Source organism: Danio rerio, chromosome 7 (assembly GCF_052040795.2).
Source record: "Danio rerio strain M-AB ecotype USA chromosome 7, GRCz13ab, whole genome shotgun sequence".
In the NCBI taxonomy this organism is placed as follows: Eukaryota; Metazoa; Chordata; class Actinopteri; order Cypriniformes; family Danionidae; genus Danio; species Danio rerio.
Window position 1 is genome coordinate 74,002,941 of NC_141027.1, and position 27,060 is coordinate 74,030,000.

At 35.0% G+C, this 27,060-nt stretch overlaps 3 protein-coding genes across 7 annotated transcripts in view; 2 read left to right on the forward strand and 1 right to left on the reverse strand.

The window, feature by feature from the left end:
* The window catches only part of znf143a (zinc finger protein 143a), a 705,859-nt gene that overhangs the window by 509,328 nt on the left and 169,471 nt on the right, over positions 1-27,060 (reverse strand). The gene's annotated exons all lie outside the window — the stretch shown is intronic.
* On the forward strand, positions 8,195-22,439 carry cyb5b (cytochrome b5 type B). 2 transcript variants are annotated; one of them, XR_015494652.1, is made up of 6 exons: positions 8,195-8,519; positions 13,779-13,907; positions 17,449-17,475; positions 17,587-17,618; positions 17,782-19,631; positions 20,650-22,439. XR_015494652.1 is itself a non-coding variant. In NM_212876.2 (5 exons), the coding sequence occupies exons 1-5, from the start codon at positions 8,337-8,339 to the stop codon at positions 17,870-17,872; spliced, it is 462 nt and encodes a 153-aa protein (NP_998041.1). In that variant the 5' UTR covers positions 8,195-8,336; the 3' UTR covers positions 17,873-20,907. The 2 variants fall into 2 exon arrangements, 1 of the variants encoding a protein (NP_998041.1); NM_212876.2 differs by having other exon boundaries at positions 17,782-20,907.
* Positions 23,675-27,060, forward strand: part of dhx38 (DEAH (Asp-Glu-Ala-His) box polypeptide 38) — a 49,188-nt gene continuing 45,802 nt past the window's right edge. For 3 of the 4 annotated variants that reach the window (XR_015494631.1, XR_015494632.1, XM_087258995.1), the window contains exons 1-3: positions 23,675-23,831; positions 25,513-25,870; positions 26,521-26,726. Coding sequence is in view for 2 of the 4 variants with exons in the window: in XM_087258995.1 (XP_087115121.1) it covers positions 25,554-25,870; positions 26,521-26,726 (523 nt within the window). In the remaining 2 variants the exon portion in view is untranslated. 4 annotated transcript variants of the gene reach the window in all.

The window sequence follows — 27,060 nt, forward strand, 5'->3', positions numbered from 1 at the left end:
CTTCCAGCTGCAACCCGGTACTGGGAAACACCCATACACTATGGCCAGTTTGGTTTATTCAATTCACCTATAGCACAAGTGTTTGGACTTTGGGGGAAACCGGAGCACCTGAAGGAAATCCATGCCAACACTGGGAGAACATGCAAACTCCACACATAAATGCCAAACTGGCCCAACCAGGACTTAAACCAGCGACCTTCTTGCTGTGATGCAACAGTGCTAACCACTGAGACACCATGTCATCCTTGTTTGCAACCAGTTACCTCAAAAAAATGAATGAATCATTATTTTTCCAGTCTCCTATGTTCTTGCAGAAGAACATCTATATCACACACTGCATGAACGCATAAATGGACACTTTATTATGAGAGATAAACACAACATCGCCTGCCTGCATTTTAACATAATGGCTTTTCATGCGTGAGCATCTTGATAAAATTCATAAAGGCGTTGAATTGTGATTCATCTCTCAGAATTATCATAATGCATCACCCCATATGGCACAAGCAGAACAGAAAGTGAAAATCAGATCCAATTTCCTGTGTACACATTCCCAGCTGTTCAATAGCGCTAATCTGAGATCCCAATCGCTCAGTTGCTTAGTTGAATGGGGGGGGAAGCAGGGTCATTGATGACCAGGTCCTCCTTTCATCTGTGCTGTTGGACAGCTTGTCTACATCTCAGTTGTTTTTGCCTGCATATACAGTATATCCAAGTTATGCATGTATCATTAGGTTTTCCTGTCAGCTAGTATCTGAGAAACTGAGCAGTTGCAAAGCTCCCTGCCAGAAACAAGACATCCAAACATTTACTGGAAAAAAGGGGGGATATGTTGGGAATGATGCAATGCACACAGAGGCAGGTGCACGAGGGCTGATAATGAGTGTTCAAGACTAACCAAACAAAACACAGAATGGTGCCTAGATTAATCAAACTTCAAGTTTAAAAGTGAACATTAGCGCATTGGCCAGACATCACATTTAAATCCTGCTAAATCAACAAGAATACACAGAGAGAGACAGAGCAAACCCATGCACCTACATTATTATAAATGAATCGTTGTAAATATACTGATTATTATTGTTTTTTTTATTACTGTTTTATCCTAAAATGTTGATTGTTAAATGTACAGTTTATTCTGATTTATTATTATTTGGATTGTTATAAATGAATAATAGGATATGATATATTGAGTAATAATGTGATATATTGAATAATAATATGATTTATTATTTATATTTTTATTTAATTATTACATGTATGCATCTTTTTTATTTTTTATTTTTTTACCGTTTAATGTGTTTTCTATTATACATGTATGTTCTCTTATTTTTATGTCAATTTTAGAACTGTTTTGGCAATACATTTGTCATGCCAATAAAGCAATTATTGAATTGAACAGAATTGAGAGAGAGAGAGAGAGAGAGAGAGAGAGAGAGAGAGAGAGAGAGAGAAAAAAGAGAGAGAGAGAGAGAGAGAGAGAGAGAGAGAGAGAGAAAAAGAGAGAGAGAGAGAGAGGTGATTAAACTTCTAAACTGATTAAATTACGATTGCACTTGCAGACTGAAATTTTCATTTTCATTATGCCTCCCCTATTTCAGTTATTTTACATTAAAGGCAAGGAATAGAAACATTTATGTGCAGTGAAATTGCAGGAACATGACAATAATGCTTTGAGACAATAACATGACAATAAGAAACTTTCAGATGGCACCTAGATTTTTTTTACTAATCTGAACTACTAATAAATAGAGGGCTACAAAATGGCTTAATATGCTTTCAAATAGACATATTTTGACCTTTGTTATGTAAGGCTATGTGACTCTTTATTCATATGCTGCTTCATTTAAATTGTTCATAAAAGAAGAAAAAAAAACATTTGAAATCAGTGCTTAAATGAGAGTAAGATATAATAGATGAATCAAACTTCAAAGTGTAAAAACAGCGCATAGGCCAGAAACCACATTAAAAAAAACTCAAAATACAAAAAGTTATAAGAGATAAAAAAAACGGAGGGAAAAAAAAAAGTTTTCTAAAATTATGAAATTATTTTAATAATTTTTTTAAAATTATTTTTCTCAGCCCCCCATGTTGGCTTCTGTTATTTCTGGTGGGTTCAGGTGGTTCGAAAGACCACCTGACAAAGGTCCAGAATGAGCTCATGTGTCCTATTTTGATAAATTGTGAAAATAACCCATCAAAACAAGACTTAACGACTAAGAGGATAGGAGGAATCCTCTGTTGGCTGTCGTGACGTCAGCTTATCAGTTTTGGTCAATGCAAAAAATTACTTTTCATAAGTTCTACATCTGCAAGACAACATCTAATGAAGTGAAGTGATGTTCTAAATCTCACACCTTACTCTTGAAACTAAAAAATGACCAGTAAAAAAGGTGTAAAGCACCAAAAGTGGCCCATATTAAAATTTAGATTTTTATTAATTTAGCTATTGTTATCCATGACATTTGAAATGTACTTTTTACAAAAGAGGCTAGAGAAATAGTCAAACTCTACAAATTCTAAAAAAAGAAAAAAAATAAGCCAATTTTGAGAGCCAATTTTGTTATTTGCCTAATAAATGACAATAGACTACAGTTTTACATTTAAAACTTTAACAGAGTCCTGTACATTTTTATTATTGAATAATGATTTTTTTGTATTTGAAATGTATTCTTTATTCTAAATTTTTGGAAATATTTTTTATACTTCAAAAGTTGTGGTTATGACAATCTGATTAGCTAATCCAGCTAAAATTAGTGCTTAAATTGTCACTAAGTTGCAGAATTTAAATCTCATAATTAAGTAGAACATGAGGCAAATAACTGCTAAAAGGTCTTTTTAAGATAAAAGAACCACTCATTTTACCAGGATGGCTACGTGCCTCTTAAAAAACTGCTCTGTGCCATACAAGTGAAATTGCAGGACCTTTTTTAAATTTTAAAGGAAAAATCAGACGCACTAAATGAAGCCTCAGCTTGTTTCTAGAGGGCTACAAAAAGGATTTAAAGTATTTTAAATATAATAAAATATATACACACAAATTTTGACCTTTGTAATGAAACACTCTTTACCCTGATGTTGCCCTTTTAAAATTAATATTCAAACATTTTAAATGAATGCTTGAATATGTTTAAGAATATATCTAAAATCTAAATATGTGAAGTATTAATTCTGAATTTAAGCAGCATGGCTATGTTTGGAATCACACCCAATAGACTAAAACTAGGAATATCCATACGCAGGTCATGATTTTTTAAACATTGCAAACCTGGATTAACATCTAAGATTATCCTTAAACATCATTTGTTCGTAAATGCAATCCATACCTATTCCCCATCCATAAACCCAACCATAACTGTTAACTATTCCCAAAATCACAGGGGAATAATAGATGGATCACAATCAAGTAGAAGTGAATGAACCGAACCTTAAACCACACATAAATGGTAAACATATTCCTTAATTCCGATTTGAATGTTGTTGCAGGATCAACATAGATGTTAAATCCAGGAACATGTCCTACTAGGTGAAATCAGGATGGCGATATATCTTGTACCGTTGGTGAATACATTTCTAACTTCTCTCTCACACACACACACACGATTTATTGCCACCTTGTGGCCAGTTTTACAATAGTTACTCCTTTTCAGTGTAGTACTGCATTCTGACATTGTAGATCAAGATTGGCATTAAAGGTTTCAGTATTAACCGTATTAGTCAGGCCATTTCAATTAAAATTCAATGTAGTTTAACAGGAGTTACTTGGATTAAACAAAACAAAACTTAATGAAAACGTGTTGCTTGGACAATTTAGTAGCAGAGATATAAGCCAAGGTAACATTTACTTAAAAGGCTCATTCTAGAAGAAAATTTCAAAGACACTGATTTTTTTTTAAATTATTTTTTTTTTTTTATCTGAACTCTTTATATAGCCCCAGCTCATTTCTACTACAAAAATGGCAAAACTTTCAAATGCATACATATTTTGACTTATGTGATATGAATTAATGTAACAGTTTATGCAGATGTTCTGTTTAATAAAGTATTTAAACACTTAAAATTAAATGTTTTAACGCAAGTGAGGTCTACGTGTCAACTATTAGCTCTGAAAAAAATCTTATAACAGCATGATTGTTTGAATCATACCCAAGGAACTAAAACAACGAATCTATACATTTTTGTAGCATTGATTAATAAAGAAGAAATGTCCAAGTAGTTTATACAGGGACCATTTTTTAAAAAAAAATTATCGTAAAAATCTTATGGCCAATTTTGAAAGGGTTGTCACTTTTCTCAATTTAAAATCTTTTACTGATATTGTAGCAGCTCGATTTGTTTGGCTGTTTATGTAATAAAACTTAGTTTACCAGATGTTACTTAAGATTAAATAGAACTCAATGGAAATACGTTGCTTGGACATTTTAGTTGAGGAGCGAAGATAAAGCAACAAACAGTTAACAAAAACAGTAGCCTACTGCATCAAGAAACCAGGGACATTTATTCATTTAAAATGACAAGAAAAAAACTGAATGTGCTACAAATACCATTTAAAAAAAGAAAAAAAAAAGTGATCTTTATTCTGTGAACACATGTGAAATTCAGAGGTAAATTGTGAATTGCTGGACAGTAAAGACTTGTGTGTGTATATTAAAAAAAAAAAAAAAGGCACCAACATGAACCCATACTCTGAGAACCTCTTGGAGGAATGAACAAACATAAGGGTTCACACTGGAGAGAAGCCTTACACTGCCTTATTAAAAACAGCAACTTAAGGAAAGTTGCACTGCCAAAACAAAACCCTTGTGGATAGAGTTGAGGGGTCTGGCTGCAGACTCTATGCAGTGCAATCGGAGCTGCATAAAATGCTTTAATGCGATCACCTAACCCCACCCCTAACCCTACCAGTCACAGTGAAGTCCCTCACTCCATTGAGTGTATCGAGTCTGACATTGTATCGCAGAGTGCTGCAGTCTCAGCTTGCATCATAAAAGCTGCATCCAGATACTATTAAAGTTGCCAGGATAAAACCTGTAGTGAACAAAAGGGATCTATAAAACGGTTTTAGCGGTGACAGCAGGTGGATAGATTTCCACCAGTGCAGGTGTTGAGCTGGTTCAGTCAGAGGCTCATTGCAATGGTCTTTCATGATGGCCTGCAGGTCTTTATCCAGAGGTTAAAGCAGCACAACCTTTTTGAGCAGATCCTCCCTCAAAGTGGAGTCTTCATGAACTACAAGTACATAAAAACATGTTGCATATTGACTATTCTACTTCATGGAAAACATCATGAACAATGAACTACCATGCAAGTAACTTCTAAGGTTAACACGGCCATTTTATCGAATGCATTAAGCAGCTTTAAAAAAAAAAAAAAAAAAAAAAAAAAAAAAAAAAAAAAAAAAAAAAAAAAAACCCTCACAATTACTACTCACGGTTTTGTACCATGTGATGAAATAAGGGGTGCCTGGTCCTGGTGGGGGCCAGTGTCCTACATGGTTCAGCTCGAATTTCCCCTTTAACAGACCTGTCTGGAAGTTTCTAGTATACCTAAAGAGAGCTTGATTAGCTTGTTCAGGTGTGTCTAGTTGAGGTTGGTGCTAGCCCTGCAGGACACTGGCCATCCAGGGCCAAGTTTGGGCACCCCTGGTGTAAAAATCAAGAAAGGAATCAATTTAGGAATAGCAGATCTTACTAGCTACCATTACCAGTTCATACAAACTACTTAAAATAACAAAGCTGTATTAACCAGCAAGTAAATGAATGGGCAATAATTAAAAAGGCAGGGAAAGAGAAAAATACAATTGGGTAAACATACTTATGACCTAAATGAAATGTAGTCACTTAAACCTGTTTGAGCATCACTGAACAGAAGTTACTTTGAATAAAAAAAAAAAAAAAAAAACACCCTAGCATAATTAACTCGTTACCCAACTTCATTAAAAATAACCGTTCAACAAAAACTCAAGGTTTGAAACTTGAGGGTGCATAAATACATTTTTTGGGGGCTGAACCAGGCCTTTAAATCATTCAACTAGCTTAAATTGAGCAGATTTTCTCATAAAGATAAATTCACTCACCTGCGGTCACATTAAAGTCAATCCATCTTCAACCAGAACGGTGGCCAAATCATGGAGGTCATCTAACTTAGTTCTCAAAAGAACCCAGACTTATCTGCTCCAACATCTTCAGGTGTATCCCAAGGAGAGCTCAGTCCCTCCAATGTGGACTTTCCTCCTGGTAGGACAATCCCAGAACACCTCCACACACAGTTATCCAAAAACAGATGCCCAAGCCATATTAACAGTCATATTTCAGTGTGGAGGAACATCGTCTTTACTCCAAACAGCTTCCAGGTCACACAGCAGTTTTTCATATAGAGTACAAAGATTGACCGGTAAATCAAAAGTATTTCCTTTCAGCTCTCGTTGACCTTTACTAAAACATATCTGCTAACTTCCATTCGTCCACATGTGTAACTGCCCAAACCGAGCATGCTTCATATGGGGTTTCCTAATGAGCCCGTTGCAGCTGAAGGCAATACCATTTCCCTGGACAGATATCAGTGGAGTACACATGGCACTCGTTGCTAGCTGATTAGATATGCAAATGACGGGGAGCTGCTCTCAGCACTCTGTAGAAGTCATTAGCAAATGTTTTATTCAGCGAAGACTTTGTTGAGTAGTTAGCTCAGACATTGAACATTTGAGAATAATAATAAAAGTTCAAGTCAATTCAAGTTTATTTCTAGCTCTTTTCTAATGGGACTGTGCGTTTAATAATAGACTGTAGTGCTTTGTGTCCCCATTAGTAATCACTAAATGGAACCACTAAAAGTGAATTGTATAGTTTACTTGCTACTGCATTTATTTATTTATTTTTGTTATTCGAAGTTGTGCTTGTTAAGACTATTCCCTCATAGCAAAATATTTCTGGCCCATACAATCAGCTTTTGCCTGGCCCACATGCAGTGAATTACTGTACATGACTGGACCAAGTCTGGCTTTCAGACAAGGGCCAAACATGAACCAGGCTGGAAACCAGACTGGAAATGGCCAAAACCCCTCTACAACCAGGCTGGTCGACCAGCTAAAACCAGCCAACCGGTCTAGGCTGGTTTAAGCAGGATTTTTCAGCAGGGTAATCCAGCACTCTGCAGAAGTCATACGCAAATATGTCTTATTCAGTTAAGACTTTGTTGAACAGTTAAGCATAGAGATGAGGCATTTGAGAATGATAAAGTAAGTGAATACCTTAACAACAGCTGCTTTGTTTTTAGCATTTTAGCGGCTACAGAGTAGAAACATAGCTAACATAATTCTCAAATCATCATATCTGTGTCCTAAAGTTACTTTGAACCACCTGTACTACACACTAAAATGACATGCTTGTTCAAAGTACTTATTTAAAATGAGTCAAAACAACACAATTTCTAAGTTTTTTTTGGGACAACTTAATTGTTTTAATCCAGCACTCTGTTGAAGTCATTAGCAAACTTTATCAGTTAGTCTTTGTTGAATAGTTAGCTCAGAGATGAAGCTTTTGAGAATGATGAAGTGAGGAAATACCTTAAAACTAGCCATTATACAACAGCTGCTTTGCTTTTAGTATTAAGCGTACAGAGTAACCGTAGAAAAAATAACTCACATCAAGGTTTATCACTCACATCAAGGTTTTATCATTTCTGGCTGTGTCCTAAAGTTACTTTATAGATCATATATATATATATATATATATATATATATATATATATATATATATATATATATATATATATATATATATATATATATATATATATATATATATATATATATATATATATCCATTTCATCAACAAGTAATCATTTAAATTGATTTGTTTCGGAACAACATGTGGAACCCACATTAAAGATTATATTTTCAATCATTTTTAAATCAATCAATTTTAAATCAATTATTACACACTGTATGATTAATAATACAACAACCCCCTCAATTAAAAAAATAACAAGGTATTTGGGACTTTTCAGTATTAAGGACTTTTGGGGTTGCGTAACGTGACGTGCGTAATATAACCTGCGTGGCATTTGGTGGTCTCGTGATGCTCTGCTGTTGATTCTAATTGGCTACTACTGGCCGTGTGGCAAGTGATCTGAGCGCTGATTGGCTGGTGCGCTTCAAGCGAATGGAAAGGGTCATTTCTCGTGACTAATGGTGAAATGGTGTGCCGGCTAAACAAGAGCTGAGCTGAGCAGTTTTGGGTGTCATAAAAAAACGTCTATAAGCAACAAACAGACAAACCTACACACTGGTTTTCCGCATAACTGCAGCAGAGAAAGCGAGCGACACGGAGTGAAAATGGGGGAAGAGACTGGGAGCTCAGTGGGCAGAGAGAACCAGAACACGAAGAATGAAAGCACGCAAGAGGATAGCGGTGTAAAATATTATACACGCAAGGAGGTTCAAGTGCATAACATGGGCAAAGACACGTGGCTCATCATTCACGATAAAGTTTACGATATCACAAGTTTCATGGAGGAGGTAAGAGAGAGTTGGAGTTTCATTATGGTCTTCAACATCAGCTGTTTTACAGTACAGCAGTAAAACCTGCATTATTTTACATAGCTGGTATTTATATCGTTATATGTTACGTACTGGCTTATATTAGTTACTAATTTACAGATGGATCGTTTCTAGTTGCACAATCGAGGCTGCTGTCAAGCTCAGCAAAGTTCCTTTGGCCCTATCTGTGAGTTAATAACTGAAGATTCTTTGAAGCAAACAGCACTGAATTATTTATCTAAATAACATTAATTGTACGCATTTACTATCAAAACATATAGGAAGACACTGAATGGTTGTGTGTTAGCCATTTAGCTGCCCGGCTAGCCTGTGCACGTTGAGCTGTCACATAAACGATTCCAGTTCTCACCGACTGGTGTTATAAGTTTTACATTTATTTACTTGCAATATTATTTTGAGGATCTTCTATAGCCTAGATTTGATTAATATTGTAATTTTTGTATGACATAATTATTATGATGTCGTGTGAAACCGAGCGCGTCGGGAATCGAATCTTTATTATGAATCACCAGGACGAGTCTGCCTCCAGTGATTCTTTTAGTTATTTGAGAAAGTCATATTTGATGTTTTATTAAATACTTTTGCTCAAAACATCTATTATAAATTATTTTAAATAATACCTCTCTTATAAAATAAATATGACTACAAAAAACTATACAATTTTGTTTCATGACCACAGTTGATATTGATTTATTATAAGTAGAATATAACACAGTAACTGCTCTTATTTTTCTCAAGTTGTGTATGACTATTACTTAAATAATAATTATCATTTTTCAATACTTTTATATAAAATAGTTCTCAGCAAAGTCCCTTAAATGTATTATTCATTATATTTTATTTATTCATTTTCTTTTTAGCTTAGTACCTTTATTAACAGGGGTCGCCACAGCGGAATAAACCTCCAACTTATCCATCATGTTTTACTCGGTGGATGCCCTTCCAGCAACACTGGAAAACACCCATACACTCTTGCATTAACACACACACTCTACAGCCAATTTAGCTTACCCAATTCACCCATAGCACATGTGTTTGAACTGTGGGGTAAACCAGAGCACCTGGAGGAACCCCACGCGAACACAGGGAGAACATGCAAACTCCATACAGAAGTGCCAGCTGACCCAGCCATGGCTCGAACCAGCGGAAGTCTTGCTGTCAGGCAATTGTGTTACCCACTGTGATGCCTATAATGATATCATATATATATATATATATATATATATATATATATATATATATATATATATATATATATCGTAAAAAAGATTAGCTGAAAGAGGCTAGTAATTTTGAAAAGAGAGGCTAATAATTCTGACTTCAACTATATATATATATATATATATATATATATATATATATATATATATATATATATATATATATATATATAGTTGAAGTCAGAATTATTAGCCATTCAATTACAAGAAAACATGGTTTTGGCTTGGCCACGGTCCGGTGCAGCCTTCGCTTACCCGCACACCTTTCAAAAAACATTAAACTACACGTCACGATGACACACAGCACAAGCTAATCACAGATAATAGATGGTGTGTGTTTTTACTTTTATTTTTACAATTATTTTTAAATCAAGTAATGCACCCCTCATTCAAAAATCTCTTGCTTGTAATTAGGCATGGGACGATAACCGCTTTCACAGTATATCGTGATTTGGAAAAGTCAAGGTTTTTAAACTGCCAGTTTTTGTCTGTTATACCGTTCCTACGGTATATGTAAGAATTTTACATTTTTATTTTTAGTTTATAGTTTTTTAGGATAACAGTATCTCCAGTTGGAAAGATGTCCAAAGATGCCATTTTACATTGTAAAGAATGTTTTAGAGCAGTAATCACAACCGTGAAACTGTGATATTTTTATCAAAGGTTATCATACTGTCAAAATCGTATGCCGGCCCATGCCTAGTTGTAATATGTGAGCATATTTACTGTACAAATCTTGTCAGCAAATTATAAGGGCAAAATATAAAGTAAACAAGTTTAAATAATCGTTCATTAATCGTAATCCAATAAAAATGTTCAATTATACAAGATTTTCATTTGAATCCAAATCTCCCAGCGCTAGTTTTGCCAGCTTGGTGCAAATATTTTAGTATTTATTTATTAGATAGAACCTATGATCCACTTTATTTTCCACACAAGACACTCTTTTTAAAAATCCCTAGAGCAAAATTTGTTTGAAATACTTCTGGAACGAAGCCCATGAGTAGGCGAGTTGCACTCAAGAACCGGTTTTTGAACCTCAAATCTTGATGTTGCATGACAGAATTACATTAGTTTTTTTTCCGCTTGTCACTGAAACACCTTCCTGGAAATTGTAATACTTTCAGTTAATTTATAGAGCACAACTAAAGCACTGTACAGGTCTAAATGAGATAAAAAAAAACACTAATAGCAGTAAAACAGTTAAAACACAACACTCGGATAAAGTGGAGGTCAATCCAATATAGTGTGGGAGTTTGTTCCACAGAGTAGGGCCATCCGACCACAAAGTAGGGCTGCACAATGAATAATTCAGCATTGATATTGCAATGTGATCACTCGCAATAGTCACATTACAAATATGTGCAATATTAAGTCTGGATTAGAATTTATAATTGTGCAAGAGTTTTTTTTTTGAGGCCTGTGACTGTGTGATGCTTTTAAAAGCATTCAGGCATATAAAAATGTACCATTTGTAACTTTGAAAAATGAACCATGATCAATGTTATTAAACTGTTTATAAAATAAAGACTATGTAGTGTTATTTTACATTTGATTATTCAAGTACTGTATATCTAAATACTTTACAACTCTTCGGAAAACAATGAAATGTTGTTTTATTTATTTTGTATATTTTTCTTTATTGAATTTATCTATGCTTGTAGATTGTTTATTTTATGCAGTCCCCTACAGAATCATTACAATCAATCTAAAAAGATAAATTCTAGTCATTTGACTTATCTAGTGAAATTGTATTCATATTGCAATATTTTATTGCAGATTAAAAAATATCACAAAGTTAAATGTTTTCAATATTGTGCAGGTATTGAAGAAGATGTTTAGCTTTGGATTTAAAAGGCCAGTTCAAACTGCACAGACAAACACCAACAAACAAGTTGGCTGATGTATTTAGAATGTTCAATCTGCTCAGACCATCCACGTTCCACAGATGAGCCATTTCAGTGTTATGAATGTGACATTTGCAGTAAAAATTTGAAACATAAATTCACGGAAAGGTAAGTATATGCTAACATTATGTTGGAACATTTCCCCATAACTCAGTGGTTTGTTGTTTTGGATCAGAAAAATGTCAGTCTATAAACTTCTTGTAGAAAATAAACATGCAAACAAAAAGTCTGCGAGTTAACAGTATTCAATATACTTCATAGAAATTCTGTGAATTAAACCACACAATACAACAAAAACAATGCTAATGAAAAAGATAAGAGTCGACTCTCTATAGAACAAACATCATTGATTTTATTTTACATTTTTGCATTTAAAAAAAGCTTTGTTATTGATGTGACCGATGTGAAATTACTGTAAAATACTTGTTTATAAAAAATAATGTAGAAGCGGTTTTGCTATTTAAGTGAAAACTAAATCATTTTTAATGGCAAGGTTGACATTTGCATGGAATTGCTGAAATGCAGATTGAATTCAGATTTAGTCAGTATAAACAAACCTGGAATGATGACAACATACGCCGACAGAGGTAACAAATGTCCTGCGACCCTAGACCTGTCACAGTAATCAATATATCGACTTATTGTACAACACATGACCTCATTCATTTTTGGTGACGAAATAAATATCACCCTTGCATAAAACCCCAATTCTATCAACATTTTAGCTGATTGTGCAACATCTCAATCTCCATTGAAGGTGTCAGTATGTTTCTGCTGGGCCTTAAAAAGTCTTGATGTCTTAAATCTCATAATCCAAATTTTAGGCCTTCAAAAGTCTTACATGCTTAATAAATGCATTTTGGTGCAATATATCGTACAACAAAAAATAGATATCGTGACAGACCTATGCGACCCCCACTTTGAGAGCCTCTGATGTTATATGTTTTTATTAACATCTGCATTTACACCCAATTTTCTTTGTGTATATTACGAATGTGTGTATTTGATTGTTGCAGAGAGATGGAAAAATCCAATTCATCTCATCTTGTATATTTGGTTGTTGTTTTTATTGCATTAATTGTATTAATATTTAAGTTTTTTGTTTTTGCCATGAAAATAGCCTTTGCCGCTGACTTGACAGCATTAAATTAAATATTTATGATATGATATATGTGGAGAGATTAATCGATTTAGAGATTCAGGGACAAGGTGATCACTTTATTGGGGGTCAAAACAATGCCTTTCCATACTTTCAAATCTTCAAGACATGCTGTTAGACTGCCTAGAGAACTCTTATCCTTTCTAATCAGGTAGATTATTAGGTCAATTCCTGCAGGGCCGCATCTCTGCATTTTTACTTCAACCCTAATCAAACACAGCTGATCTAATAGTCTTGAACACCTTGATTAGTTGGATCAGCTGTGACTGATGCAGAGCTGTGGCCCTCCAGGAATTGAGTTTGAGACCTATGGATTAGGGGATGCAAGTTTTGCACAAGATGCGTCTAGATTTTTATAACATCTGCAGTTGAAGTCAGAATTATTAGCCCTCCTGAATTATTAGCCCTCTTGTATATTTTTCCCTTAATTTCTGTTTAACAGAGAGTTTTTCTTCAGTATTATTATAGACTCAATACTAATAACTGATTTCTTTTATCTTTGCCATGATGACGGTACAGAGTATTTGACTAGATATTTTTCAAGATACTAGTATTGAGCTTAAAGTGACATTTAAAGGCTTAACTAGATTAACTAGGCAGGTTAGGGTAGTTCGGCAAGTGTGACGATAGTTTGTTTTGTAGACAATCAGAAAAAAATGCTTAGGAAGGCTAATAATATTGACCTTAAAATGTTTTTTAAATTAGCAACAGCTTTTATTGTATCCAAAATAAAACAAATAAGACTCTCTCCAGAAGAAATAATATTACAGGAACTATTGTCGAAGATTCCTTTTTCTGTTAAACATCATTTGAGAAATATTTGATATAGAAATTGACAGGAGGGTGAATCATTTGTATGTCAACGCGTGCATGACTGAACTGAAAAGTGGTGATGTCTAGAAGCTGTAAACGTTCCTTATCTCTTTCACAGCATCCAGGAGGCGAGGAGGTTTTGCTGGAGCAAGCAGGCGCAGATGCAACAGAAAGTTTTGAAGATGTGGGTCATTCAACAGACGCCCGGGAGATGCTCCAGCAGTATTACATTGGGGAGCTCCACATGGTACTGCTAGTTGACTTTATTATGAGTGTATTACTTTCAAGGCGCAATATGATGCTATTTTAGCTGGTCATCAATTTGTTTATTGGGTGTTTTAGAAAAGGCTAACGTGCTTTAATGCGAGTTTAATGGTCATGCTGGAAATTTAATAACTGTTAGCATGATCGCAAGTTTCATCTTTCAAGGCTTTTAAGGGCGTTATAAATAGCTCGTAATGGCATCAATTTGCTGTATCAGTTTGAGCTCAAATCAGATTTTGGTAAAGTGTATTATCATACCTATTGATTGGAACTAGCTTTATAAGCACCACTTTAGCAAACTAAAATTCTCTCAAACCTTGACTTTCTTAGTGCGTGTTTTAGGATGGGCATTGTGCTAATATTTCAAAGTTTCACATGGACATTTGCAGTAGTAATATATGGAATTTGATCATGGAGTTTAATGTGTCTTGTTTGGAGTCATGTTTTCCCTCAAAAGTAGGGATGGGGAAAAGTGTTTGCATCCTTTAGCAATTAGCATCGATTCACAAATGAACTGGTAAAATATTGGTTACTACAGTTTAGTAAATGTATAATGCGATGTCAGAACAAACATGGTTAAAAGTCATAGATATTGACATTATGTCGCCTACGCTATAAGGTATATGCCGAGCTAGTGGTGTTTCCATGCTGATAAACTTCCGGTTACCTGTTATTATTAGTTTTTTTTTCCATTTTAAACGATACTTTTTACAGCATCGATGTTGTAATGTAGTTAAAACACAATCAGTTAAATATACTCTGGCATTTAGTTAGTTGCTCAAGCGCAACACGAGACAAAAAGCCGTTTACACGCACTCGCCCGTCAGAATCGGCAGGCTAGCGCAGAAGCTCCATTGAATATACTGGGGTAAAATAAATGCTCATATTTTAAAGATATGGCGGGGGGAAATGTAATTTAATGCAGTGCTTCTTGTACTTTATATTGTATATCACTCAGCCAGTGGAAATCGCTGATTTTTAAAGAAAACAGACCTTAAACGTGCCGTTTTTGTAATGGCAAACAGTTCACAGGAAGCGCTTAACCTAGGTTACTAGCAACTTAAAAGTCCTATTAGCATGCTTCGGCATATACCCCATTGTTGTGTATTGGTAGGAATCCGTCAATAGAGCCGCCATTTTAGTACAGGGTAGTGCACCTTTGAAATGAACGTGGGACCCAAGGTGCAGTTGAGAACTGGCCATCCAGAGCCATAGATATGTAAACGTATATTCGTATATCTATGATCAAGAGTTTTCCCCGTGGACAGTATGCAAATATATTTTTAAAATTACGAAAATTATAATTTTTTGTATTTACTTTTCTACATAGATGGATAAGTGACGGCACAGGCATTGCAGACAAAGAGCGTGTGTTTGTTTGCATGGAAATGCATTATCCACTCTCCCTGTTAAATTTGATCTAATCCATGTCCTGAAACACGCCTCCTCTCCTGCTTTCACTTCTCATTCTAATGGAGAAAGCAATTTGTTTGTGAATGAATCCCCTTTATGAATGACTCGTACACTTAGCCGACAATAATACAAGTTTCTAGCACCGCGGCATCTTGTCATATTTCATAACATTGTTTGGTGATTTTTATCAACAAAACAAGCATAAGACTTGTATTTAGTGTGAGTTTGGTATTACTTTGCCTTATGGTCATTGCAGTAAGAGACTGTATTATAATCTTGTTCATCACAAAAGTTCGTAACATACAATAACGCGAAAAAAAACTTTTTACCTGTGAAACGTTCTGCCTCTGTGCTTTGTTTTCTTTGTTTGCTCGTTACTACACCCGTACACAGTGCTAAAAGTCCAGCATCCTCACATCGGCTTTGGACTTGACTAGTGCGGTTGAACGACATTTGTCCTGGTAGCCCTGCACAAATAGTGGTGCTGTTTTGAAGCATGCTCAGGGTCCGGTTATGATATCTATGGTTAAAAGCAACTGTGAGCATGGTGAAGGATGAGCTGTAAAAGGGATGGCCCAGCCAAAAACACAAATGAAAATATACTGAAGAATAGTTGAAAAACTAAAAACCATTGACTCCTTGCTTGGTATTTTTTTTTTCAAGTGGTGCTCACTGCAGAGCTATTTGGACAGAGCTGAGCTCCAGCAAGGGGAGCTTGAGCTCCAGCTCCTCCTTCCTTGCACTTTTTCTACAAGTGATGTCACTGGGGGTTGGGGTTAGGGGTGAATGTACGCATTAAAGCAGCTTATAGGAGGAGGAGTTGGAGCTTGAGCCCCCCTTCATTGGAGCCCAAGTGGCTCTGCAGCGAGCAGTGTCTCTTTTTTTCCCTATGTTGTTTATTAATGGATCTTTTTTTCTCCAATATTCTTCAGAACAAATAGTTTTATATTCAAAAGAGGGAAGTCACGAAAGTGTAGAATTGCTTGAGTGTGAAGAAATGAAGAAATCTGTGAACTGTCCCTTTAAGATAACACGTATGAACTGTTTGAATGGTGGAATTCAGCCAAAAAATGGGATTGAAAAGTACATCAGTTTGTGAATTTTAAATTCTATGAAATTCGTGTTCACTTTGAAAAGTCTGAAAAATGTAAGGTGCACTATAAATACCCATTATACACTTAGCTGGGGGGAAAAGTTTGATACTTCATGCACCCAACTGGAAGAACCAAATATGGTTACTTCATTGCCATCGATTATGTAAAATTACAAAAATGTTAAGGTTGGGTGGCACGGTGGCGTAGTGGTTAGCACTTTCTCCTAACAGCAAGAAGATTGGTGGTTCGAGTTCCAGCTGGGCTACTTGGCATTTCTGTGTGGAGTTTGCATGTTCTTCCCGCGTTGGCGTGGGTTTCCTCCCAGTGCTTCAGTTTCCCCCCAGTCTAAAGACATGTGCTAGAGTTGAGTGAAATAAACTAAAGTGGCCGTAGTGTATGAGTGTGTGTGTGAATGACTGTGTATAGATGTTTCCCAGTATTGGGAGTATTTTGTCACATCCGGTGCATAAAACATATGCTGGAATAGTTGACGGTTTATTCTCCTGTAGCAACCCCAGATAAATAAGGGACTAAGCAGAAAGAAACAACTACTAACACTCTAGTATTTTAATGAGTGGCCTTTAAAGAGTTAATTTTAAAGCGTAGGGGCGAGGCTTTTAATGTCAAAATCACAAAAGAACCTTATAAAGTTCATACAAAAGACGGTTGAGTGCCTAGTACATGGTGTGTTTGTGACTATTGCATAATGAGTCATTGGGACATGAAGTTCCTATTCAAGAAGTGACAAATTGTTCATTCAATTATAGTCTTTGGACTGTGGGGGAAATCAGAGCACCCGGAGGAAACCCTCGCCAACAGGGGAGAACATGCAAACTTCAGCTGCGATTCAAACCAGCGACTTTCCTGCTGTGAGGCGACAGTGCTAACCACTGAGCCACTGTGCTGCCATTTTATTATCATTTTTATCATTCATATTTTGATTAATAAAAATTGAATTTGTGAAGCCCTAATGTAATATCTTTTGCTGTAGTAATGCTTTTCTTTTCTTACTCTTAGGATGATCGAAAGAAAGAATCAAAAAAGGTAAAACTTATTCTTAACTTTTCTGGATCTTTTGTGACCAAAATTGATCGTCATGTAAAAGTTTTAGCAGTTTGTTGACGTTTATTTGCTTTATCATTCTTTTACCTTTAGGAAGTTTACATTACAACTTCCAAAGATTCCAGGTATGAAGTCTGATTTACTTCTCACAAAAATTACAATATTCATGATATATATATATATATATATATATATATATATATATATATATATATATATATATATATATATATATATATATATATATATATATATATTTAAAATTCATTGTTTGTCTTTTTTCCTCAGGTCGTGGAGCACCTGGTTTATTCCTGCCATAGCTGCTGTTTTAGTGGGCATCATGTACCGTTACTACACCTTGGAGCACAAATCATCCTGAAATTTGCCACTAATAGATATTTCTGTTGTCTGGAGGCCTTGACTTGTTTGACAGAGTCCATAAGATCACTCTCTCAAAACTCTTGCTCATTCTGTCTTCTTTCATTTCTGCTCAGCCCACTATTTGGAAAGGATCCATAGCTTAGTGGCTCATGTAGACTGGCTTTTCTACCACGATTTCCAGTTCTGTCTGGAAACTTTTTTTTCTGTCATTTTATTTCATCTTTAAAATGTGCATGGAAATGATTTCCACCGCTCTGTGTTGTTGATTCAGCTCCTTTAGTGATGGTGCAACTTGTACTGATCCAAATTTGCAGATTTTTTTGACAAATCACGCGTACACAGCATTTGCATAGCTGCTATTCAATGTTTGATTATTACCAGAGGATTTTGACCAAATGATTTAAATCAGGCAGGTCCAAAGTCAATGATGGAGGGTCGGTGTCCTGCAAAGTTTAGTTCCAACCCCAATCAGACACACCTGGGCTAGCTAATCAAGCTCTTAAGCTGCGGTCACACTAGAGTTGGTGTGTGTGAAATTCTGTCGTACTTCCCTGCGAAAAGGGGCAGTATTGAACAAGATGATTAGACATTAAAAAAGCAAGCGATTTGCTCCATGTTTAAATTTCTGTCCAGACAGGTTATGTTTTGATCCTCAATTGGTCTCACGCAGTCATGTCATGCGATTTCATAGGTCAGAGTTCACCAAGCTTGAACTTTGCACCGCGGCAACCTGCAAAACTTGACGCATGACCTTGCGTTTCCGGTCTGACGCAATCGTGTGCGTATGAAAACAAGTTGAAACAAGTATGAAGACAAGTTCAGTGTGACAGCAGCTTTACTAGGCTTTCTAGAAACATCCTTGCAGGTGTGTTGAGGCACGTTGGAGCTAAAATCTGCAGGACACCTGCCCTCCAGGACCGAGTTTGGGCACCCCTTATTGAAGTGGTACTTTTTCAAGCATAATGTACTCTGCTGTTTTTAACATAGATTAAAAAAGTTAGTTCAACCAAAAATTGAAAGGTGTTTTATTTGTGATTAACTGACTTTAGTTTAAAACAATTGAGCAAACGTGTTGTCTTATAATTATCAAGTTAACAAACTTATGCATAATTGTGAAAGTCAGTGTTTACTAATTAAATTTTAATAAAATCAACCTGTTAATTTTAAGGCAACAGGTTTACTCCCTTTTTTCTTTGAAAGTGAAATAACTAATCACTTTTTACAGTGGATGTATTAACCCTTAAGCACTGTTCAAATTTCCTACTCTTTTGTTATGTTCAGGATGAAAACATCCACTGAATTAAACTGCTGTAAAAATGCATCAGATAAATAGTTTATTCAAATTATTTTAAATGAATCTGTTAATCAACCTCAGTCCTGATCAAAACTACTAAAATGCTTAGAAAATTACAAGATTTTAACTCTTTAATTGGCAAAATCACAAATGATGTCACTTATCAGGTAAAAAACACACAAAAAATGATGTATTTTCAATATAAAAAGTAGTTGTGGACTGGGTTTCTTAAACCTTTTATCACAGTCTTGGATGTGAGCGATTAGTAAAAACATTGGCTTTGATGCATTGTTAGATAAATTTAATTTTGTCTCCCTAATTTACTGTTGGTGTCTGTTTTTGCACAATTGACCTACATTATAACCACATTTGATGGTGCATAAATACACAGGCTTTGTTTTTGTTTACTCCATGTAGTTCTGAGAGCTGAGATGAACAATTAGATTTTCTTAGACGCATCAAGGTAAGTGCGCAATGGTCACTTTTACACACTCAGACACACAAATACACACTCAAATTTGTTTTTATACTCCATATAAAATCTAGAAACTAAGCTTTTTTTGTTTTTTACACAGGGCTATTTAAAGGGTTAATGGTGCCAAATGATAATCAACCTCTTCCAACAGGGAAAACCACCAACAATCAAAAATGCATGATTATATGTTGAGATGTTTTTGTAATAATAAAAAAGTGGATATAATGGAAGTCAATGGAGTAAAAACAGCCACTAACAGAAAATTAGGCAGAACAAATTAAAATCAATCAGAACAATGCATCAAAGGCCCAATGTTGTTTCACATGTTCAAGACATTTATAAAAGATTTTCAAAATTCAGTCCACAAAATTTTTATTTTATTTTAAATAAATCATTTTGTGTGTGTTTTATTTCACCAAATCACTGACATCATTTATGAATTTGGCAATTAGAGAGAAAATCCTGTAATTTTCTAAGCAATTTAGTAATTTTGATCAGGACTGAGGTTGATTAACAGATTTATGCATACATATGTGGAAAAAGTATTTAATACTGATGCAGTTTTACAGCTGTTTAATTCATTGGATGTTTTCATCCTGAACATATCAAAAGGATAATAAATTTGCCCAGAGTGTATCGTTCTTAAAATGTGTGTTAAAATAAGATGTCACCAAAAATCATTCTGCTAGCTTAAACACAGAGAACGTTATGGCCAAATTAAGACGCAAAATCACCCTAGAGTGGATGAAAACATCCGCAACAGTACATAAGGGTTGAAAAACACACTAAATAATGATATTTTAGAGAATTTTGGTTAACAAACCAGATATTTTTATTTCATTTTCCACATTTTTTGGTGAACTATTCCTTCAAGAAGAGCTAGAATATGTTGTCATGGTTTCAAATATTGTCATATCATTTTTGCACCAGAGTTGTCATTCAACAACAGACTACATGCCGTTGCGAACAGTGCTTTAACGTTAAATGCACATTTGTTTTCTTACAGAGATTTCTAGTGCGGTACCTCTATCTACACACTTGAAATTGTCTCCATTGCTCAGCCTTTTCGCAATGATTTTTACCAAGACCATTTATTACAATGTTGATAAGAACATTTTGTTTGGGGAGGAGTTTGATACTTGAACTGTTGTACAGAGTATTGGGTACCTGTTCATTGCTTTTAGTCATATGCTTCTCTGTTGAATTGTTCTTAGCACCTGCATGTATTTTCTAGCTTTTGCTTCTATCTATCTATCTATCTATCTATCTATCTATCTATCTATCTATCTATCTATCTATCTATCTATCTATCTATCTATCTATCTATCTATCTATCTATCTATCTGTCTATCTGTCTATCAATCTATCTATCTATCTATCGTTCTATCGTTCTATCTATCGTTCTATCGTTCTATCTATCGTTCTATCTATCGTTCTATCTATCTATCTATCTATCTATCTATCTATCTATCTATCTATCTATCTATCTATCTATCTATCTATCTATCTATCTATCTATCTATCTATCTATCTATCTGTCTATCTGTCTATCAATCTATCTATCTATCTATCTATCTATCTATCTATCGTTCTATCGTTCTATCTATCGTTTTATCTATCTATCTATCTATCTATCTATCTATCTATCTATCTATCTATCTATCTATCTATCTATCTATCTATCTATCTATCTATCTATCTATCTATCTGTCTATCAGTCTATCTATCTATCTATCTATCTATCTATCTATCTATCGTTCTATCTATCGTTCTATCTATCGTTCTATCTATCTATCTATCTATCTATCTATCTATCTATCTATCTATCTATCTATCTATCTATCTATCTATCTATCTATCTATCTATCTATCTATCTATCTATCTATCGTTCTATCTATCTATCGATCTGTCTGTCTGTCTGTCTGTCTGTCTGTCTGTCTGTCTGTCTATCTATCTATCTATCTATCTATCTATCTATCTATCTATCTATCTATCGTTCTATCTGTCTGTCTGTCTGTCTGTCTGTCTATCTGTCTATCTGTCTATCTATCTATCTATCTATCTATCTATCTATCTATCTATCTATCTATCTGCAAGTGTTGCCTTTAATGTTCAACTTGTAAAGTGTGAGGTAAACCAAAATGTCTACTGTTCTGTTATAAATATTACATTGTATTTCCTTCTCTAACAATGTTTCACCATTTATATCAGGTAGCTTTTAATCATACTCCGAGTCATTAATATGCATTTGTTTTTAGGTAATCCTGATGTATCATTAACATTGAATGACGCAAACTATTACTGAGTGAGCTCTGTTCTGTTCCTTTGTTTTCCTCTTCAGTATCCTGCCATGTGTTATTTTGAGTTTCATATTTGCCTTTTTTTTTTAAGTCTGTCCACATTCCTGCCCCAAGATATGTGCAAATTATTAATATAATTTTTCTTGCAAGCCTGTGTTAATTTGTTCAGCTTTGACCAACAACTGATGTTCAGACGTCTCTGTGTGCATTTGGTTTGTGTAGAAATCGATGACAATGTTAAATCTTTATTGGATCATATTCTAATGTCATATGTAGTTTATTACGAGTATAAATGAAAAATAAATGTTTTTGTCTGACAATAGGGGAAAAAAGAGTCCAGGGCCTTAAATGTGGCCAGAAAAGCTATGTATTTAATAGTAATAACAATAATAAAAGGATTATGAGGAATATTTGTGGTATATTGCTATGACTGACATATTGAATTAATGTGCTATATAAATGTCAGCTGTGTCACAATAAATTATTTCGAATGCAGATACGTCTGTGTGCTTTGTTATCATTGTATTAAACTGTAAATTGAACTTTAGCCGACAGCTAGCTCTTTGCATCTCTCTATTGGTCGCCCACTGAAGATAGGCAGGGCAGTACTTTTTATCGGAGACCACATGGGAAAGCTAGGTTTCTGCTGGAAGTGGTGTTAGTGATGCCAGCAGGGGGCGCTCAACCTGCGGTCTGTGTGGGTCCTAACGCCCCAGTATTGTGAAGGGGACACTATACTTTTCTGTGAGCTCCGTCTTTCGGATGAGACGTTAAACCAGAGGTCCTGACTCTCTGTGGTTGTTAATACTTCCAGGATGTTCTTTGAAAAAAGCCTTAAGCCTGGCATCCTGGCTAAATTTGCCCACTGGCCTGTGTCCATCATGGCCTCCTATCCATCCCCATATCATTATTGGCTTCATCACTCTGTCTCAACCAATCAGCTGGGGCCTCGTGCATCAACGATGTGTACGCACAAAATCTTTGCGTACGCCAGGTTTCACTCTCATGTTTGGATTTACAAACGATTAAATTAACATGAGTGTGCGTTGGTCTGCGCCAACTTCTTGTCTGGCGTACGTACATTTCGTGGGTGTGTTTGTTTTATTTCCATTAGCGACTCCTAGAGGCAATTATGGTAAATTGCACACTACAAAGTATCGCACCAACACGTGTGAAAAGCATTGCTGTTCAGTTATTATTGATAAAATGGATTTATTGACAACGTATATATTTTATTTTACCAATTATGTGATTTTTAGAACATATGAAAGCATTTGCAAACGTATACAACCCTTAGTCTATGGCAATGGCAGTGTTAGCTTTATTAGAGGACTTTGTTAATGGTTGAATCCGAAGGGAAACTGGCCTATGAGCCGTTTCAGATTTTGAACAAGTTGCTGGTCGACTTAAGAAGTCGAAAGGTCTTTGTAGACTGGACATAAATATGTATGGGTAAGTTGGCGGTTCATTCGGCTGTGGCGACCACAGATTAAAAAAGGGACTAAGCCGAAGAGAAAGTGAATGAATTAATAGTATATGAGCACGAATTCACAAGATTTTGTTTCTTTTATTGTAACAAAATCCAAGATTAAACCATCCCAATGAGTCGTTCAGCTCACCATTTAACTTACTAACTTGACTCACTTTACTGAATCGTTTGAAACCAGTTCAAAACAAAAGTGATTCGCTCGCTCGGCCAGGAAAAGGATTGACGTCACTCGGCTTTGACTGCTGGGATAGTAATGGCGGCTTACTGTACACATTGTTGACGTTTGCCGCTATGTTATATATTTCTTATTTTGCCACATCATACACTACTTCTTTTATACCACCGAGAAGCGTTTTGAGGAACACATATATCTGACGTCCGAGGATATCACTGAAAAGGTAAACTGCTATTGTATAATTGAGTAACGTTGTTTGTTACATTAACAAACGTTAGCAGTTCGTTAATGACATTCATTTGTATTTAATCAACTGGATTACACATTGTAATTAAATCAAATATTGATAATATTGTTTACATAACGCTGGTTTTCTAAACTCAACGTTATATGTTATCGGTTCATAAACCTCATTGCACATTTACCCGTGGTAAACAATACACTAAGTTATAGTCACTGCAGTTATCGAGTATTGGTCTGTAAAGAGTTATACTGACAATAAGATAGAGGTAAAGTTAGTTTTATATTCGCACATTCATTCATTTAGCAGTCTCTATATTGTTTATCATGTTACTTTAAAAAATCGATCGGAATTAGCATGCAAGTATGACTTCAAAACAACACTAACACTATCTAATTTACTGTAAACAATGTTGTATTTTCATAGTCATTTGCTGCTAATATGATTTATCTATTTAGAATTTGCAAAGAATACTTTCCTTAAAATTATATCATTAAGGAGAATGTCTGAATATCTGAAAATAAAACCCAACTATACGTCTCTGACAATAAGTGGTGACCTGAATTTATGGGACGTATTCAAAATGTCCGAGAGCTGAAGGACTGTGTGTTGTTGTTTTAATTTAGGCTAATATGTCTATAAATATTACAAAGTACAACATTTTTACATGTACATTTATTAATTTGGCTGAGGACTCACACATGAGAGGAATAGAAGTAATCAAAGAGAGAGTTTTAATTAGAAGCTGCTCAGGTTATGATTTTATTAACCCCTTAAAGGGCTAGTTCAACTAAAATAATGTAATCATTTACTCACCGTTTATTCATCACAAACAGGTTAGAGTTTTTATTATGTTGAACACAAAATAATATATTTTGACAAATTGTGGGATATGCATGGGACGATAACCGTTTTCGAGGTATACCGCGGTTTGGAGAAGTCAAGGTTTGAAAACTGCCAAAATTTTCTGAAATATCGTTCCTATGGTGCATATAAAAGATTATCTATTTATTTATTTTTTTTTATTTTTTGTCGTATTTTAGGACAACAGTTAGGGTTGGGCAGTACACCGGTGTCATAGTCATTACCGGTGTGACATTGCGCCACGACATGGATTTTGTAAAACCATCAATACCGTAATAAATCAATTATATGCGCCTGAAATTTAAGCTATGCGACCTCATAATATATTTGGGAGCATTTGTGGGACTGCATATAATGGTTGTAGCGTGACCTGTTTTGACTTTTTTCTAAAAACGTGCTGAATCGCTCTTCCCTACCACTAAATTTGTTCATATTAGCTGTCGCTGCAATATTTGTCTCACTGTAGTGAGTTAGTTTAGCTCTGCTTGGCACTCAATGTGGGTGGAGTAATAAACAAGGTTGAAGAGGCTGTACGAGTGCTGTTATTGCAGAATATCTCACGACTATCAGCCAATCAGATTCTAGAACCAGATTTTAAAAAAATTAATACATTTATTTATTAAGTTTGTAGATATGCTATCTCAAAATCATTTTTGTTTAGCTGTATGACACTGAATGACCTTTGTAATTATGTTAATGTCATATTTTATAGGCAATAGTTTTTACTCGCAACATAATGGCTGTGTACATTTGGTCCAGGCCAAAACAAGTAACTTCTGCCAATCTTTTTGCTTTATAGACGCGGTCGGCTGAGACCCATCTGCTGTACACTGTGCAGAGATGGACGATGATTCCTCCCTGCACCGGCTAGAAGGCAGTGACCCCAGCGTTCAGGTCGGGGGTCTGATAGTGAAGAAGAAAAGCGCTGCAGCAGAACAGCACGTGTTCAGAGCCCCCGCTCCACGCACCTCGCTGCTGGGTCTCGATCTGCTCGCTGCACAGAAACGCAAGGAGCGAGAGGGCAAGGAGAGGCTGGATGATCAGCCCAAGAAATCCAAAGTGTCATCCTACAAAGACTGGGAAGAGGGGAAAAGTGATTCGGGGTCTGATGATGAAAATCAGGAGGATGGAGAGAGCAGGAACGGGAAAAAAGAAAGGTGGGTTCTGGTTGTTCTTCAAGAAATCTGTTTTGTTTTAGTGCTAAGCAAAGATTAATCGTGATTCTCGTATCCAAAATCAAAGTTTGTTTTACATAATATAAGCGTGTGTAATGAGTATATTAATTACACTACTTTTTTTGAAAGAGCATTGAGTCTCATTAATATTATTATTATTATTACATATTTTATATTACTATTTTATTATTATTATATTTATTATTATTATTATTATTATTATTATTATTATTATTATTATTATTATTATTATATTTATTATTATTATTATTATTACTATATTTATTATTATTATTATTATATTTATTATTATTATTATTATTATTATTATTATTATTATTATTATTATTATTATATTTATTATTATTATTATTATTACTATATTTATTATTATTATTATTATATTTATTATTATTATTATTATTATTATTATTATTATTATTATTATTATATAATTTAATAATAATAATAATAATAATAATAGTAGTATTACTATTTAAAAAAATATATAGTTTAAAAAATCTGTAATTTTTCTATTACATTGCCTCCTATATATCAGGAGCACAAATAAAGCACATTAATGAGTGCAGTGTGATCATGAGTTCACAGTTTTTTTTTTTATGTCTCTCCAGGAAGTACAGAGTCACTGGCTCAGAAACGCCTTCAAACCCTGGAGGAGTCAGTGAGGAGTTCAAGAGGAAACACCAGCAGAGAGAGAAAGACCGACGTGAACATGGGGTTTACGCTTCATCCAAAGAGGACAAGAGCAAAGACAAGAACAGATCCAGAGACAGAGAGCATGACCGCCATCGGGACAGAGAGAGGAGGAAAGACAGAGGTCAGTCTAGTGTTCTCCGTCTGGGAGGTCTTAGCATTGAATCTCAGGGCTCTATTTTGACAATTCATACGCAAAGTCCAAAGAGTAGTGCGCAAAAGCGTTAACGACGTGTCAGAATCCACTTTTGCTATTTAAGGATGGAAAAATCCGCTTTGCGCCGTGGCGCATGGTATAACAGGGTTGAGCTTATTCTCTTAATGATTTTAGGTGTGTTTTCAGAATAAATCAATCAGAGTCTCATCTTCCATTCTTTTTAAGAGTCAGTTGCGCCATGGCGCATTTGCTATTTACATCATGGACTTTGTCAGTGGAAAAACTGAACACTTCACTAGCA

Excerpts from the sequence above, each read along its gene's own strand:
- cyb5b (NM_212876.2), top strand. The coding sequence starts at position 8,337 with ATGGGGGAAGAGACTGGGAGCTCAGTGGGCAGAGAGAACCAGAACACG. Across the intron at positions 17,476-17,586 it reads GAAAGAAAGAATCAAAAAAG|GAAGTTTACATTACAACTTC; the intron begins GTAAAACTTATT and ends TTTTACCTTTAG. Across the intron at positions 17,619-17,781 it reads ACAACTTCCAAAGATTCCAG|GTCGTGGAGCACCTGGTTTA; the intron begins GTATGAAGTCTG and ends TTTTTTCCTCAG.